Source organism: Onychomys torridus, chromosome 8 (genome assembly GCF_903995425.1).
Source record: "Onychomys torridus chromosome 8, mOncTor1.1, whole genome shotgun sequence".
NCBI lineage: Eukaryota > Metazoa > Chordata > Mammalia > Rodentia > Cricetidae > Onychomys > Onychomys torridus.
The window spans coordinates 109055057-109071627 of record NC_050450.1 but is presented as its reverse complement, the minus strand read 5'-3'; the positions used below and the strand labels follow the sequence as shown (position 1 = coordinate 109071627).

Here is a 16571-nt window from a genome sequence, read left to right as displayed (position 1 = left end):
ACTCACAGATCCTTCTTCCTCTGCTTCCTGTGCCACCACTGCCTTGCTATGCTTTTTTTTTTTTTTTTTTTTTTTTTTTTTTTTTTTTTTTGAGGGATGGGGGACTGAATGTGCTAGGAAAGAGCTCTGCCACTGGGCCATTCTGCAACCCAGTTCCCTTTATAAAAAGATTCCTTAGAAACCCTGCCCCTTTTCAGACAAAGGAGACTGGAGCAAAAGGATGGCTGAGCAGAATGTAACTCTCATCAAGCTTGCATCCTAATTTGCAGTTTCCAGAACTGTGATAAAACAGTTTTCCATGTTTATGGCCATTCACTACAAGTTGTTTCTTGTCACAGCTAACATTTTCCAGGACTTGCAAAGTCATGGAGCTTCAGCAACAATTTGGTCCTGAAGGAAGAGCCAGCTGCTTGTTGTTTTCATACAACACAACTGGCTTGCCGCACAATGCATTTGTGTTCCACTGTGTGTGTTCAGAGGACACAAAAGCTTAAGGTCAGCAAACCAACACAAAGTTGGTACACACACACACACACACACACACACCAAATCTCTCTCTCACACACACACACACACACACACACACACACACACACACACACACACACACACACACACACACACACCAAATTACCAAACCCCAGAAAGCAGCTGGCTGTTCATTAAGAGGTGAGTGGATCAACAGGTATACCCAGTTAATGGGGAATTACTGACCCCTGAGGGCAAACTTGCTTCCTGCTGCCCCAGGCACCTAGGGAACCTAGCCATGTGTTCCCAAGGAAGGAAACTGAGATAATTTCTTGCTGCTCAAGGCCAGTCAGCCTTGTGACATTCTGGACAGAATAGGTGCAGAGATCATGTCGGTGACTGGAGGGCCTGGGGAGGACAGGGGCCAAAGGCATCTGTAGAGCGAGAAACTGCTCCCCGTGTCCCTGTGATGGCACATCATCGTACCCGGGTGCAGACCTGTGGGATGTCGGGAATGGACTGCCAGCTCCTCCTCGAGGAGGTGACACCAGCAGCGCGGCTTGCAGATGCTAACAAGCAGGTCTCTGCAGTGAAGGCTGAGCTCCGGGGAGAGGCCCCTGGAAACCTGTATCTTCTGCTTGGTTTTCCCGGGAGTCTCAACCCCTCTAGACACACTACAGAGAATTCTTTAAGAACGAAAAGACCCGGAGAGAGGGAGATGTGTTCAAAACGCAGTTGAGGGCCGAGTGGGCGGTTTCACGAGTTGTAAAGAACTGTTACTAAAGAGGCAGGGACGAATGCTCTTTCCAAACAAGACAAGCCGCAGGCCCAGGCCCAGGCCCAGGCCTTCGTGTCCCTTGAAGTGACAGTGACCCAGGGACAGGACGCTTAGGTGCAGGCGGGCAGCAGCGCATGCGTGCCCTGGGGCGCCAGGGTGACTCAGCGCCTTAGCGGGCTGCGTTGGGGCTCATGGGAGATATGCAAATGAGCTGGAGCATCATGGGTGATGGCCCTGTGCGAGGCGGTGGTGCTGTGCTGAGGCCGCCTTGGTTTGGCGTCCACTAGCCGCCTTGCGGGGAGCTCAGCCGGGAAGGTGAGGGTGAGGAAGAAGGCCTGGGGGGCGTCTGGGACTGGTTGGGTGGACGCCTGCCCTGGGCGGCTGGGTGTGGGTGGGAGGGCGCTGGGCAGGGGCGAGGTCCTGGCCTCGCTTCCCGGCCTCCTTCGGTTGGTAGCCAGGCCCACGTGTGAGGCCGGGGCAGTGAGCGCCGAGGAAGCTGCTGAAGCTGGGGTGCGGTGAGCAGGGAGCCCCAACACTCCCCTCCTCTGGGCTCAGCAGCTGCCCAGCAGGGGGCGCCACGCCTCATTTTCTTTGCCTTTCTAGCTCCCCAGACACTGGAGCCAGTGCGCCGCTGGACAGGTTTCTGGAATCTCAAGTCCGTCCACCTTCCAAGGAGGTATCATTGAATGGGCACCCAGTTCTTGCACCACCCTGTGTCCTGGAGCCCCAAACACCCTAGGCCTCCCCTTGCACCCAATTTTCTCCTGTTTCTCCCATTCTCGGCTTTTCCCGCATGTCCCTAACATCACATGGTCCCCAGATCCTGTAGACCTGACCTCCTGAGACTGTCAAGCAAGTCTTCTTCTCTCTGTCCAATCAGCTACAGGCAGGCTCCTGGGCCATGTGTCCCCCAGTCAACGTTCGCCATGGGGCCAAGGGCATGTCTTGCCTCTATGCGGCCTGGCTCTACCAGCTTGTCCACGGAGACCAGATGAAGATCTGCTTTGCTTGCTTCAGGGCAGCTTTCCTGGTAGTTAAAAACATGCTGGAGATGGGAGACTGGGAAGAGGAAGAGTGGGGTGCTGAGCCCATGGAACTCTCAGAAGCAGGACCTGAGCCAGAGGCTTGGTCAGGGCTTAGCTGGGGAGAGGGGCAAGGGCATCTGCCACATAGCACTCCTGTCTCTACAGGTCCTGGCATCCTAACACCGGGCCCTGTAGGCACAGAGGGGATTGCCCTGGGACCCCAGCCTGTGCCCACTGAGCTGGGGCCTCAGGAAGCTGTACCCCTGGACCTGGGCCCTGAGGATGCTGAGTGGACCCAGGCCCTTCCCTGGAGATTTGATGGTCTTTCTCCCTGCTCCCACTGGCTTATCCCCCCTCTATCCTGGTGGGATATTTTCAATGTAAGCCCATCTCCTGGGCAACCTGTATTGTTGGAGTTGAGCCCCATCTGGCCCATGGATCCATTGGAAGCAGAAGCCTGGCTGGTAGACCTGAAGTTCGTCTTCCTGTTGGGTGGCTTCGATGCCATCTGCTACCTGCTGTCAATGACTCCCTGCTGGGCTGTGAGGACCCGGGTCCAGCGCTGGCAGGTGTTGCTGGACCCTGGTGAGGTGAGGGTGGCCCAGCTACAGAATGCACCTGAACAGCAGGACCTGAACCGCTGGAAGCTGAGCATCCTGGAGTCCTCGGAGCTGGGGGTGGAGCTGGTGCCCGCTGACTGCAGCCTGCGGAAGGGAGGCTTCAAGGTGCATTCCTACCTGCCCTGGCATAATAACACCCCAGAGGTCTGGAACAGGGAACCAGGGGAGAGGCTGCTTGTCATAGAAGTTGTTTCTCTGAGGGAACTGCCCTGCTTCCGCTCTCCTTCCCCTGATTCACACAACTGAGGGAATGATGCTCAGGCAGCCTCCATTGTCCCTCCTGTACCAGGGCTCCAGGGACTGTGAAGTACCAGAGGTGGCCTGTGCTCAGCCACAGGTCCAGGAGGATGTCCATTATCTTTAGGGGAGGGCCTCAGAAACCTGGTTTAGTTGTCCTCAGTTGACTGTTAAGTGTTTGGAGGGTAAGGACCTGCTTCATGTGTAGGGAGAAGACTTGTGTATCAAGTATTATGGGGGACTTAGGTATAGGTGAGGATACAAGAAATGTGACAACACCAAGTCAGGTGTGGTTGACCCATGCATGTTCTTAACTTGGCTTCTTCTGAGAGTTCACAAGTCCTGGTTTCACAGTTGACTGTTTATGCTGTTTGTTCAGTTTCTGCCCTGTGCACGTTTCTGTTTAATAAAGTTGTAACATTTTCATAGAAGCCTTTTGCAGTCTCCTCATTGGGTCCTAATGGGTTATTCACCTGGGTGAGTAGCTTCATGGATTTAAGGTCCCACAGAGCTGAGAAGGGGACATTGGTTTCTGATCTGTTTTCTGGGTCATATTATGAATTTGTCTCAAGGATATCAGTCACATCTTCATAACCCAAATGTACAGGGCTTAAAATGTACAGTTTCGCCAGGCAGTGGTGGCGCATGCCTTTAATCCCAGCACTCAGGAGGCAGAGCCAGGTGGATCTCTGTGAGTTCCAGGCCAGCCTGGGCTACCAAGTGAGTTCCAGGAAAGGTGCAAAGCTACACAGAGAAACCCTGTCTCAAAAAAACAACAACAAAAAAAGTACAGTTTCCTGTGTGGGAAGAGTAGTGTCTCATCTCACAGATTGCTAGAAGGCAGCACAGGCTTGTAATCCCAGAAGGAGCATTAGAAGTTTCAGGTCATTCTCATCTACATACTGAGTTTGAAACCAGCCAAGGCCTGGTGATAGCCAGTCTCAAAAATACAAAACCAAAAAAGAAAAAAAGGGCTTTTTTGTTTTTGTTTTTTGTTTGTTTGTTTTTTGTGTGTGTGTGTGTGTTTTGTTTTTGCTGTTGTTTTTTTCTAGCCAAAAGTATCAACCCTGCCTGATGCATTGGCTTCATGGGCCAGAATTTTGAAGCAAATTTCTTGTACTTTGTTTTCTGAAGTGAAGCCTCGCTGTAAAGCCCAAGCGAGTCTTGAACTTTTGGCTATCTTCCTGCCTAGGCTTACTTAGTACATGGGTCATAGGCATAGGCCACCATGTTTCAGGAGGGACATAATCATCTGTTAGTTATCCTGGAGCTGAATACATGAATCTAACCTAGGAATTCTGGATAAATGGTCCCTGTGCTTTGAGATGGGGTACACGGATGGAGCCCTGCAGTAGCCCTGTCCTGCCCTACCCACTGAGCTCCATGGTGGCTTCTGTCCCTCCTAGGGTCCTGGAAGCTGTTAAACCGCAGACATATCTGTGTGCTGTGGTCATTTCTTGCCGTTTATATGTGTTGATTATCATCCTTAAGTAATCATTGCTTAATTAATCAAGTACTTTGAGACTGCCATTTATTTCCGTGTGTGTGTGTGTGTGTGTGTGTGTGTGTGTGTGTGTGTGTGTCCTGTGTGTGGCTGCTTGTGGAGGTGAGAAGGCATTGGATCTTGTGGAGCTGGAGTGAGTCACCTGATCTGGGTGCTGAGAGCCAAACTCTTGGTCCTCTGAAAGAGCAGTGTGATGGTTTGAATGTGTTTCCAGCATTTAAACACATGGGCCCGCATTGGTGGTACTGTTTCAGGAGGCTTAGGAGGCGTTGTCCAGTTAGAGGAAGCATCTGCTTTCTGCTTACAGGTCAAGACATGAGTTCTCAGTTTGTGTTCTGGCCAACATCCTTCTTGCTGCTATGCCTTTCTGACATAAGGACTTTTAACCCTCTGGAACCATAATCCCAAATAAATCCTTCTATACATTTCCTTGGTCACAGTGTTTTAGCATATCAATAAAAAAGTAACTGATGCAAAGAGCAATTGCTGTCAGCTGCCACGCATGTGGGGTTTTTTTTGGTTTTTTTGGTTTTTTTTGGTTTTTGGTTTTTCGAGACAAGGTTTCTCTGTGTAGCTTTGTGCCTCTCCTGGAACTCACTTTGTAGACCAGGCTGGCCTCGAACTCACAGAGATCCGCCTGGCTCTGCCTCCCAAGTGCTGGGATTACAGGCATGTGCCACCACCGCCCAGTGAGCATGTGTTTTGTTAAGATGAAGCTCAGAGCCTCAAGCACTCTAGGCAAGTGCTCTGTCACTAAGTTGTATCCCCTGCTCTTTCTACGTTTTACTTTGAAACAGGACCTTACCCAGGCTGATCTTGACTTCACCCCTAACCTAGGCTAGCTTTAAACTTTGAATCCTCCTGCTTTAGCTCCCTTAATTGCTGGATCTTGAGACCTGAGTCATCAAGCTTTACTGAGAGTACCCTTTAAAAATATATTAAAGTGTTTTTACTTGATTCAAATACTTCACTGTCCATTTTTTTAAGATCTTGTTTTGTTTTGAGACAGGATTTCTCTGCATAGCCCTGACCGTCCTGGAACTTGCTTTGTAGAGTAGGCTGGTCTCAAACTCAGAGATCCTCCTGCCTCTGCCTCCTGAGTGTTGGGATTAAAAGCATGCATCACCTGGCTAAGATTTTATTTTTATTTTATGTGTTTGTGTATCAGTATATTGCCTGCATGCATGTATGTGCACTATGTTCTTGCACAGCTCATAGAAGCCAGAAGTAGGTGTCAGATCCCCTGGAACTGGAGTTGCACATAATTACAGCTGCCATGTGGTTGCCGAGACCCAAGAGCAAGAGCAAGGGCTTTTAACCACTGAGATGTCCTCTCAGTCTCTCAGCATCGAAATTTAGAAAGCAGATCAGAGAAAAGATTGGATTGGATCAGACTGGAGATTAGATAGGTTGAGAATCACTGTTCTAGAGAGTTCTGGAAGTCTGATGCCTTTGGGGTTTGGAGACCTGAAACATTTGTTTAGCATCCAGTCCTCATGACCTTTGAATCACTGGCAGAATACAGGCACTCTTTCCCTCCCACTCTCCTGCCTTCTCCACATAGCAGATCACAAAGCCAGAGGTAAGGTTAAGCCCTGTCTTGGTAAGAACAGCTATATCTAGGCCCTTGTGTATCAACTGCCCATAAGCCTGTGGTAATAGGTAATGCCAGCCCTGGGCTCTAGCAGTGACAACGAGTGTAGCCACCCACCTTATCCCATCCAGGCCACTATAATGGAGGCAGGGCTAGGTGCCCAGGTAGATGCTAGGGCTGTTTTGGGCTTCTTCATCACCCTCCAAAATGGCATCCATTGGCTCAAAAAGACAAAAATCTAAGCAACATTCAAGAATAAACTATTCTGGGTGAATCAGACCCATGCCAATCAGTCATCTTGTTCTTAGTCACTGGCTGTCTGCCCTTTTGGGAAGGTGCCCTCGCTGTCCATCATTCAAGTGACAGACAGTACTGCACGCAATGAATAATACATATTTGGACTGAAAATAGCTTTAAATATTTTTATGTAGCTTCCTTATTTTGAGCTTTAAAACAAAACCAAAGATGTGAGCTGAGTGACTGGAACTGTGGGCTTCATGGGCACCTGTCTGCAGGCTATCAGTCCCTCCATCTTTGGAGGGTGAAATGTATTCTGGCAATTCTAAAAAGCATTCCTAAAATCTCTAGACTAGGTGTGCCTCCACTGTCCTGGTCAGTATGGCCCCACTTGAGGATTCCATGAGAGACCTCTAGAGGCCATTGGCAGGCACACAAAAGGTCCCCCAAACTATCACGGCACCCTTCTTCAATCACTGCTTCTGGTGAGTGATCAGATGTCTAGGGTTTTGTCCTGATGCCTTTTCTTTTCCAGGGAAGACAGGACTGTGTACACCCTGGCCCAGGCACAGAGAGATCCCTTTGTTCAGGATAAGTGTGGGCATGACAGACTTGGGCCAAAAACCCATTCCTGAATCCTGCTGTGCTGAGTATTTGGTTTAAATAGGCACAGTTGGAGCACACAGGCTCCCAAAGTCAGGACTGAGGCCAGCCCACACATCTGGTGGAGAAAAGATGATTGAAACATACTGCCCCTGGGAGCACTTGGCTACCCCCGCTGGCTGGAAGTCCAGAAGCCCACTACCCCATGGTAGGACTGATTTTCAGGGTAGGCCTCCTTGAAACTTTCTCCTTGCCAGTGGTGCAACCTGGCAGTCCCTTCAGACTGATCAGGCTCTGGTGTATCTGCTTATGCTCTCCAGGTCTTCCTAGGAAGAAATGAACGTCAACTGCCGGCCCTTTAAAATTCCTGTGACCCCCAGCTCTCCGATGTCCTCTGCCCTGCTTTTGAGTCAGAGGTGGCATGCCCTTATGTGTCCCAGGTCCTCTTCTAGCTGACTCTGGTGGGCAGCTGGTCCAAAAGAAAGACAGCAACCCCTCCCCTACAACCTACTCCAGCTTTGGCAGGTGAATAGGGCCTAGAGCCTAAAAACACCAAGGTTAACATATGAAAGAAGACAGCAGAGAAAAACTGGAAATTCCCCCATGAGTTTTATGCAACAAACTGAGCATGTTCAGTCTAGTTTACATGAATAAACAGATCCTGCACACAAAAAAGCCTGGGGCATACAAATGTGAGAACAGCAGGTGCTATGTAATGTGTTCCATAAAGTACTGATTGTGTGTTTTTTTTGTCTCAGGGTTTAATGGGCTGTTCCTCAGTGCACTAGCCTGCTCCTTGTCTCTAGAATGCTTTCTTTCTTTCTTTCTTTCTTTCTTTCTTTCTTTCTTTCTTTCTTTCTTCCTTCCTTCCTTCCTTCCTTCATTCCTTCCTTCCTTTCTTTTTCTTCCTTCCTTCCTTCCTTCCTTTTATTTATTTTTTTTTCAAGACATCTCACTGTGTAGCTCTGGCTGTCCTGGAACTTGTTCAGTATACCAGGCTAGCCTCGAACTCATAGGGACACAGAGATACAACTATCTCTGCCTGAGCTCTAAGATTAAAGATGTGTGCTACCACCAAGGCCTCGTGTGTGTGTGTGTGTGTGTGGTGTGTGTGTGTGTGTGTGTGGTGTGTGTGTGTGTGTGTTTGAGACAAGGTTTCTCTGTGTAGCCTTGGCTATCTTAGAACTTGCTTTGTAGACCTGATGGCCTCCTGGAGTGCTGGGATTAAAGGTGTGCGCCACCATGCCTGGCCCCACTATTCTTTCTTAATAACCTGTTTCTTTTCTTTTCTTTCTTTCTTTCTTTCTTTCTTTCTTTTTTTTTTTTTTTTTGAGACAAGGTTTCTCTATGTTACCCTGACTCTCCCTGGGAACTCTTGCTGTAGATCAGGCTGGCCTGGGAATTTACAGAGATCTGCCTACCTCTGCTTCCAAAGTGCTAGGATTAAAGGTATACTCAAGTGGCCACCACCATTCCTGGCTGTTTCTTATCCTTATTTTCTAACTCTGTGTCTCTGATATAAATCCTTTGTCCTGGAACTCCAGAGCCTAGAATGGAGCTCCCTCTGAAACTCATACAGCGTGGGCACTAAGCCTTTTTTCTTATCTCTATCTCTTTTCAATACCAATCAGAAACCCAATACTGCAAACTTCCTCATTGTGTTTGTAACTTCCATGCCTAACTTCAAAAGACTGATTTCCTCTCTACCCTCTTCCCTGGCTGTTTGCCTGCTTACCTAAACTGTTGTTTTCTCTTAAACTAATAAAAAGGTCTACTTCCTTTTTGAGTCTGCTTTTTGCTTTGTTTCTTTATTTTAAGATTTATTTTTATTGGCTGGGCAATGGTGGTGAAGGCCTTTTTCAAGGCCAGACTGATCTACAGAGCAAGTTCCGGTTAGGCCAGGGCTGTGCAGAGAAACCCTGTCTCAACAAACAAACAAACAAACAAACAAACAAACAAAAAGATCTACTTTTATTTTTATGTATGAATGTTTTGCCTGCACCAAGTGTATTCCTGGTGACCTAGGAGGCCAGCAGAGGGCATCAGGTGTCTTGGAATGGGGATTAACAGATAGTTAGGAGCCATCACAGGGGTGCTGGGACTCCAAACACAGGTCTCGTGCCAGAGCAGAAATTCTCTTGTCTGTTGAACCATCTCTCCAGCCCTGAGTCTGTGTTTAAATATTTTTTTAAATTATTAACAAGACTAAGAACTCACAAGAGAACCTTGATTTCCCCAGTAACACACATGCCCAGACTTTGGAGGCCAGCTGTGAGCTTGAGTGTATGAGGAAGCAGGCCATGTTTAAGTGTACATGGTATGTGTAGGTGTGTGCATGTTTGAGCCATATGCACACCTATGGCCCTGCTAGCAGATGCACCCTCCCGGGCTCCAAAGAGCAGGTACCTGGTATGGTTGGTGTTCTAGAAATGTGCATATTGAAGTAAAATGAGCACCAGTAACAGGGACTCAAAGGGGAGAGCCCAAGGTGAAGGGACAAAACACCAAGTATTGGTCAAGGCTGCTGTTTGAAGGAAATGAACAGAATGTTCATATTTTCTGCTTATCTGTGACTTCCAAAACTTTACATTTTTACTTGAATTTCTGTATAACAAGAAAGAGCCATAATGTCCCTGTATGGTATGCAGCCCCTCATCTGCAGTCCAGCTGGGCTGAGTCATGAAAAGATATCCAAGATAACCAGGACCTAGTCATTCCTTCTTGGCCATCCACAATATATCTGAGGAAGAGGCTTTGTGAGGATGACACAGGACAGCTCAGGAAAGTGGAGTGGAGTTGAGTCGTATAGCCAGGATGGGCACAAAGCTCCAAGTTCTGTGCCATCACCAGATAATGTTGCCCAACCCATCTTCTGCTTTACTTCCTCTGTGACTGTAGATGTAACTGGCTTGTTAAATAAGAAACACAGAACCAATTGCAGAGTTAAAAACCACGAGGTCAGAGCAAGAGCAGAAAACCTTACCCTTCACTGCTTCTGCTGTTCTTCCTCTCCGCCAGAGACCTACTTCTGTGCGTCCTGTCTATTTAAAGACTTTCTGTTCTGTTTTCTCATTGGTTGTAAACCCAGCCACATGACCTCCTCGTCACTGCCTGTTTGTACAGACCTCCAGGTCTTCTATGGTTGGTATTGAGATTAAAGGCGTGAGTCGGCCAAGCTGGCTGTGTCCTTGAACACACAGAGATCCGCCTAGCTCTGCCTCCCAAGTGCTGGGATTAAAGGCGTGTCCCACTACTGCTCAGCTTCTGCTCTGGCTTGCTCTGACCTCAAGGCAACTTTATTGACATACAAATAAAATCACATTTCAATACAAATAAAATATCACTATATTTCCCCTTTTCTATTTTGACAAAGGCAAATCTCCTCTATCTACCTGCACATACCTAAGTACACACACACACACACACACACACACACACACACACACACACACCTGCTGGTATAGCAGGTGGCTGGCTAGTGGGGTCATCAACTTTGGCTACAGATATGACTTCTTTAAAAAATAGTTCCAGGATGGTCATGTTGACTGACCCTATCCCAAGCCCTAGACAAGGTTTATCACAATGTGCTTTGTCAGGCCTAGGGCCCCAGAAGCCCTGGCTTCCTAGGGCTGGAAGTCCACAGGCCAATAGCCTGTGCTGGTCCTGAGAACCTGGATGTTGAGCATCCTGGAGTCCTCGGAGCTTGGGGTGGAGCTGTGCCCCGCTGACTGCAGCCTGCGGAGGGAGGCTTCAAGGTGCATTCCTACCTGCCCTGGCATAATAACACCCCAGAGGTCTGGAACAGGGAACCAGGGGAGAGGCTGCTGTCATAGAAGTTGTTTTCTCTGAGGAACTTCCCTGCTTTCCGCTCTCCTTCCCCTGATTCACACAATGAGGGGAATGAGTGCTCAGGCCAGCCTCCATTGTCCTCCTGTACCAGGGCTCCAGGGACTGTGAAGTACCAGAGGTGCCCTGTGCTCAGCCACAGGTCCAGAGATGTCCATTATCTTTAGGGGAGGGCCTCAAAACCTGGTGTTTAGTTGTCCTCAGTTGACTTGTTAAGTGTCTTGGAGGTAAGGACCTGCTTCAGTGTAGGGAGAAGACTTGTGTATCAAAGTATTATGGGGGACTTAGGTATAGTGAGATACAAGAAATGTGACAACACCAAGTCAGGTGTGGTTGACCCATGCATGTTTCTAAACTTGTTGCTTCTGAGAGTTCACAAGTCCGTTTCACAGTTGCTGTTTATATGCTGTTTGTTCAGTTTCTGCCCTGTGCACGTTTCTGTGTTATAAAGTTGTAACATTTTCATAGAAGCCTTTTGCAGTCTCCTCATTGGGTCCTAATGGGTTATTCACCTGGGTGAGTAGCTTCAATGGATTTAAGGTCCCACAGAGCTGGAGAAGGTGGACATTGGTTCTGATCTGTTTTCTGGGTCATATATGAATTTTGTCTCAAGAGATATCAGTCACATCTTCATAAACCCAAATGTACAGGGCTTAAAATGTACAGTTTCGCCAGGCAGTAGGTGGCGCTATGCCTTTAATCCCAGCACTCAGGAGGCAGAGCCAGGTGAACTCGTGAGTTCCAGGCCAGCCTGAGCTACCAAGTGAGTTCCAGGAAAGGTGCAAAAGCTACACAGAGAAAACCACTGTCTCAAAAAAACAACAACAACAAAAAGTACAGTTTCCTGTGTGGGAAGAGTAGTGTCTCATCCTCAAGATTGGCTAGAAGGCAGCACAGGCTTGTAATCCCAGAAGGAGCATTAGAAGTTTCAGGTCATTCTCATCTACATACTGAGTTTGAAACCAAGCCAGGGCCTGTGATAGCCAGTTTCAAAAATACAAAACCAAAAAAGAAAAAAGGGCTTTTTGTTTTGTTTTTTGTTTGTTTTTTTGTGTGTGTGTGTGTTTTGTTTTGTTTTTGCTGTTGTTTTTTTCTAGCCAAAAAGTATCAACCCTGCCTGCATTGGCTTCAATGGGCCAGAATTTTGAAGCAAATTCTTGTATCTTTGTTTTCTGAAGTGAAGCCTCGCTGTAAAGCCCAAGCGAGTCTTGAATTTTGGCTATCTTCCTGCCTTAGCTTACTTCAAGTACATGGGTCATAGGCATAGGCCACCATGTTTCAGGAGGGACATAACATCTTCTATGTTATTATCCTGGAGCTGAATACATGAATCTAACCTGAGAATTCTGGATAAAAGGTCCCTTGCTTTGAGATGGGGTACACGGATGGAGCCCTGCAGTAGCCATGTCCTGCCCTACCCACGAGCTCCATGGTGGCTTCGTCCCTCCTAGGGTCCTGGAAGCGTTTAAACCGCAAGACATATCTGTGTGCTGTGGTCATTTCTTTGCCGTTTATATGTGTTGATTATCATCCTTAAGTAATCATTTGCTTATTAATCAAGTACTTTGAGACTGCCATTTATTTCCGTGCGTTGTGTGCTGTGTGTGGTGTGTCGTGTTTGTGTGTGTGTCCTGTGCTGTGGCTGCTTGTGGAGGTGAGAAGGCATTGGATCTTGTGGAGCTGGAGGAGTCACCTGATCTGGGTGCTGAGACCAAACTCTTTGGTCCTCTGAAAGAGCAGTGTGATGGTATTGAATGTGTTTCACATTTAACACATGGGCCCGCATTGGTGGTACTGTTTCAGGAGGCTTAGGAGGCATTGTCAGTTAGAGGAAGCATCTGCTTTCTGCTTACAGGTCAGACATGAGTTCTCAGTTTGTGTTCTGGCCAACATCTCTTGCTGCTATGCCTTTCTGACATAAGGACTTTTTAACCCTCTGGAACCATAATCCAAATAAATCCTTCTATACATTTCCTTGGTCACAGTGTTTTAGCATATTCAATAAAAAAGTAACTTGATGCAAAGAGCAATTGCTGTCAGCGCTCACGCATGTGGGGTTTTTTTTGGTTTTTGTGGTTTTTTTTGGTTTTTGGTTTTTCGAGACAAGGTTTCTCTGTTGTAGCTTGTGCCTCTCCTGGAACTCACTTGTAGGACCAGGCCTGGCTCGAACTCACAGAGATCCGCCTGGCTCTGCCTCCCAAAGTGTGGGATTACAAGGCATGTACACCACCGCCAGTGAGCAGTGTTTTGTTAGATGATAGCTCAGAGCCTCAAGCACTCTACGGCAAGTGCTCTGTCACTAAGTTGTATCCCCTGCTCTTTCTACGTTTTACTTGAAACAGGACCATTACCCAGGGTGATCTTGACTTCACCCCTAACCTAGGCTAGCTTTTAAACTTTGAATCCTCCTGCTTTAGCTCCCTATAATTGCTGGGATCTTGAGACCGATCATCAACTTTATTGAGAGTACCCTTTAAAAATTATATTAAAGTGTTTTTACTTGATTCAAATACTTCACTGTCCATTTATTTAAGATCTTGTTTGATTTTGAGACAGGATTTCTCTCTGCATACCCTGACCGTCCTGGAACTTGCTTTGTAGAGTAGGCTGTGGTCTCAAACTCAGAGATCCTCCTGCCTCTGCCTCCTGAGTGTTGGGATTAAAAGCATGCATCACCTGGCTAGATTTTATTTTTATTTTATGTGTTTGTATATCAGTATATTGCCTGCATGCTATGTATGTGCACTATGTTCTTGCACAGCTCATAGAAGCCAGAAGGTAGGTTGTCAGATCCCCTGGAACTGGAGTTGCACATAATTACAAGCTGCCATGTGGTTGCCGAGACCCAAGAGCCAAGAGCAAGGGCTTTTAACACTGAGATGTCCTCTCCAGTCTCTCAGCATCGAAATTTTAGAAAGCAGATCAGAGAAAAGATTGGATGGATCAGACTGGAGATTAGATAGGTTGAGAATCACTGTTCTAGAGAGTTCTGGAAGTCTGATGCCTTTGGTTTGGAGACCTGAAACATTGGTTTAAGCATCCAGTCCTCATGACCTTTGAATCACTGGCGAATAACAGGCACTCTTTCCCTCCCACTCTCCATGCCTTCCTCCACATAGCAATCACAAAGCCACGTAGGTAAGGTTAAGCCCTGTCTTTGGTAAGAACAGCTATATCTAGGCCCTTGGTGTATCAACTGCCCATAAGCCTGTGGTAATAGGTAATGCCGCCCTGGGCTCTACATGACACAACGAGTGTAGCCACCCACCTTATCCCATCCAGGCCACTTATACATGGAGGCAGGGCTAGGTGCCCAGTAAGATGCTAGGGCTTTTTGGGCTTCTTCATCACCCTCCAAGATGGCATCCATGGCTCAAAAAGACAAAAAATCTAAGCAACATCAAGAATAAACTATTCTTGGGTGAATCAGACCCATGCCAATCAGTCATCTTGTTCTTAGTCACTGGCTGTCTGCACCTTTTGGGAAGGTGCCCTCGCTGTCCACATTCAAGTGACAGACAGTACTGCACGCAATGAATAACTACATATTGGACTGAAAATAGCTTTAAATATTTTTTATTGTTGAGCTTCCTTATTTTGAGCTTTAAACAAAACCAAAGATGTGAGCTGAGTGACTGGAACTGTGGGCTTCATGGGGCACCTGTCTGCAGGCTATCAGTCCTCCATCTTGGAGGTGTGAAATGTATTCTGGCAAATCTAAAAGCATTCACAAATCTCTAGACTAGGTGTGCCTCCACTGTCCTGGTCAGTATGGGCCCCACTTGAGGATTCCATGAGAGACTCTCTAGAGGCCCATTGGCAGGCACACAAAAGGTCCCCCCAAACTATCACGGCACCCTTCTTCATCACTGCTTGTGGTGAGTGATCAGATGTTAGGGTTTTGTCCTGATGCCTTTTCTTTCCAGGGAAGACAGGACTGTGTACACCCTGGCCAGGCACAGAGAGATCCTCTTTTGTTCAGGATAAGTGTTGGGCATGGACAGACTTGGGCCAAAAACCCATTCCTGAATCCTGCTTGCTGTAGTATTTGGTTTAAATAGGCACAGTTGGAGCACACAGGCTCCCAAAGTCAGGACTGAGCCAGCCCACCACATCTGGGAGAAAAGATATTGAAACATACTGCCCTGGGAGCCTTGGCTACCCCGCTGGCTGGAATGTCCAGAAGGCCAACTTACCCCATGGTAGGACTGATTTCATGGGTAGGCCTCCTTGAACTTCTCCTTGCCAGTGGTGCAACCTGGCAGTCCCTTCAGACTGATCAGGCTCTGGTGTATCTGCTTATGCTCTCCAGGCCTTCCTAGGAAGAAAACATAGTCAACTGCGGCCCTTTAAAATTCCTGTGACCCCCAGTCTCCGATGTCCTCTGCTCTGCTTTTGAAGTCAGAGGTGGCATGCCCTTATGTGGCCAGGTCCTCTTCTAGCTGACTCTGGTGGGCAGCTGGTCCAAAGAAAGACAGCAACCCCTCCCTACAAACTATCTCCAGCTTTGGCAGGTGATAGGCCTAGAGCCTAAAACCCAAGGTAACATATGAAAGAGACAGCAGAAGAAAAACTGGAAAATTCGCCCCATGAGTTTTTATGCAACAAACTGAGCATGTTCAGTCAGTTTAAATGAATAAACAGATCCTGCACACAAAAAGCCTGGGGCATACAAATGTGAGAACAGCAGTGCTATGTATGGTGTCCAAAAGTACTGATTGTGTTTTTTTGTCTCAGGGTTTAATGGGCTGTTCCTCAGTGCACTAGCCTGCTCCTTGTCTCTAGAATGCTTTCTTTCTTTCTTTCTTTCTTTCTTTCTTTCTCTTTCCTTCCTTCCTTCCTTCCTTCCTTCCTTTCTTTTTCTTCCTTCCTCTTCCTTCCTTCCTTTTATTTATTTTTTTTTCAAGGACATCTCACTGTGTAGCTCTGGCTGTCCTGGACTTGTTCAGTATACCAGGCTTAGCCCGAACTCATAGGGACACAGAAGACATACAACTATCTCTGCCTGAGCTCTAAGATTAAAGATGTGTGCTACCACCAAGGCGCTCGTGTTGTGTGTGTGTGTGTTGTGTGCTGTGTGTGTTTGTCGTGTGTGTTGTGTGTGTTTGAGACAAGGTTTCTCTGATGTAGCCTGTTTGTGTTCCACTGTGTGTGTTCAGAGGACACAAAAGCTTAAGGTCAGCAAACCAACACAAAGTTGGTAACACACACACACACACACACACACACACACCAAATCTCTCTCTCTCTCTCTCTCTCTCTCTCTCTCTCTCTCTACACACACACACACACACACACACACACACACACACACACACACACACACACACACCCACACACACACCAAATTACCAAACCCCAGAAAGCAGCTGGCTGTTCATTAAGAGGTGAGTGGATCAACAGAGGTATACCCAGTTAATGGGGAATTACTGACCCCTGAGGGCAAACTTGCTTCCTGCTGCCCCAGGCACCTAGGGAACCTAGCCATGTGTTCCCAAGGAAGGAAACTGAGATAATTTCTTGCTGCTCAAGGCCAGTCAGCCTTGTGACATTCTGGACAGAATAGGTGCAGAGATCATGTCGGTGACTGGAGGGCCTGGGGAGGACAGGGGCCAAAGGCATCTGTAGAGCGAGAAACTGCTCCCCGTGTCCCTGTGAT

The 16571-nt window shown here is 47.6% G+C and overlaps 1 protein-coding gene across 1 annotated transcript; it reads left to right on the top strand.

Moving 5' to 3' along the window:
- Positions 1 to 1901: 1901 nt before the first annotated feature.
- On the top strand, positions 1902 to 3137 carry LOC118588539 (testis-expressed protein 19.2). The gene is made up of 2 exons (XM_036194934.1): positions 1902 to 1922; positions 2127 to 3137. Exon 2 carries the CDS (start codon positions 2148 to 2150, stop codon positions 3135 to 3137), a length of 990 nt encoding a protein of 329 aa, XP_036050827.1. The 5' UTR covers positions 1902 to 1922; positions 2127 to 2147.
- The last annotated feature ends 13434 nt before the right edge of the window (positions 3138 to 16571 follow it).

Bases quoted from the DNA above. Each gene is read 5' to 3' on its own strand.
- LOC118588539 (XM_036194934.1), top strand. From the start codon at position 2,148: ATGTGTCCCCCAGTCAACGTTCGCCATGGGGCCAAGGGCATGTCTTGC.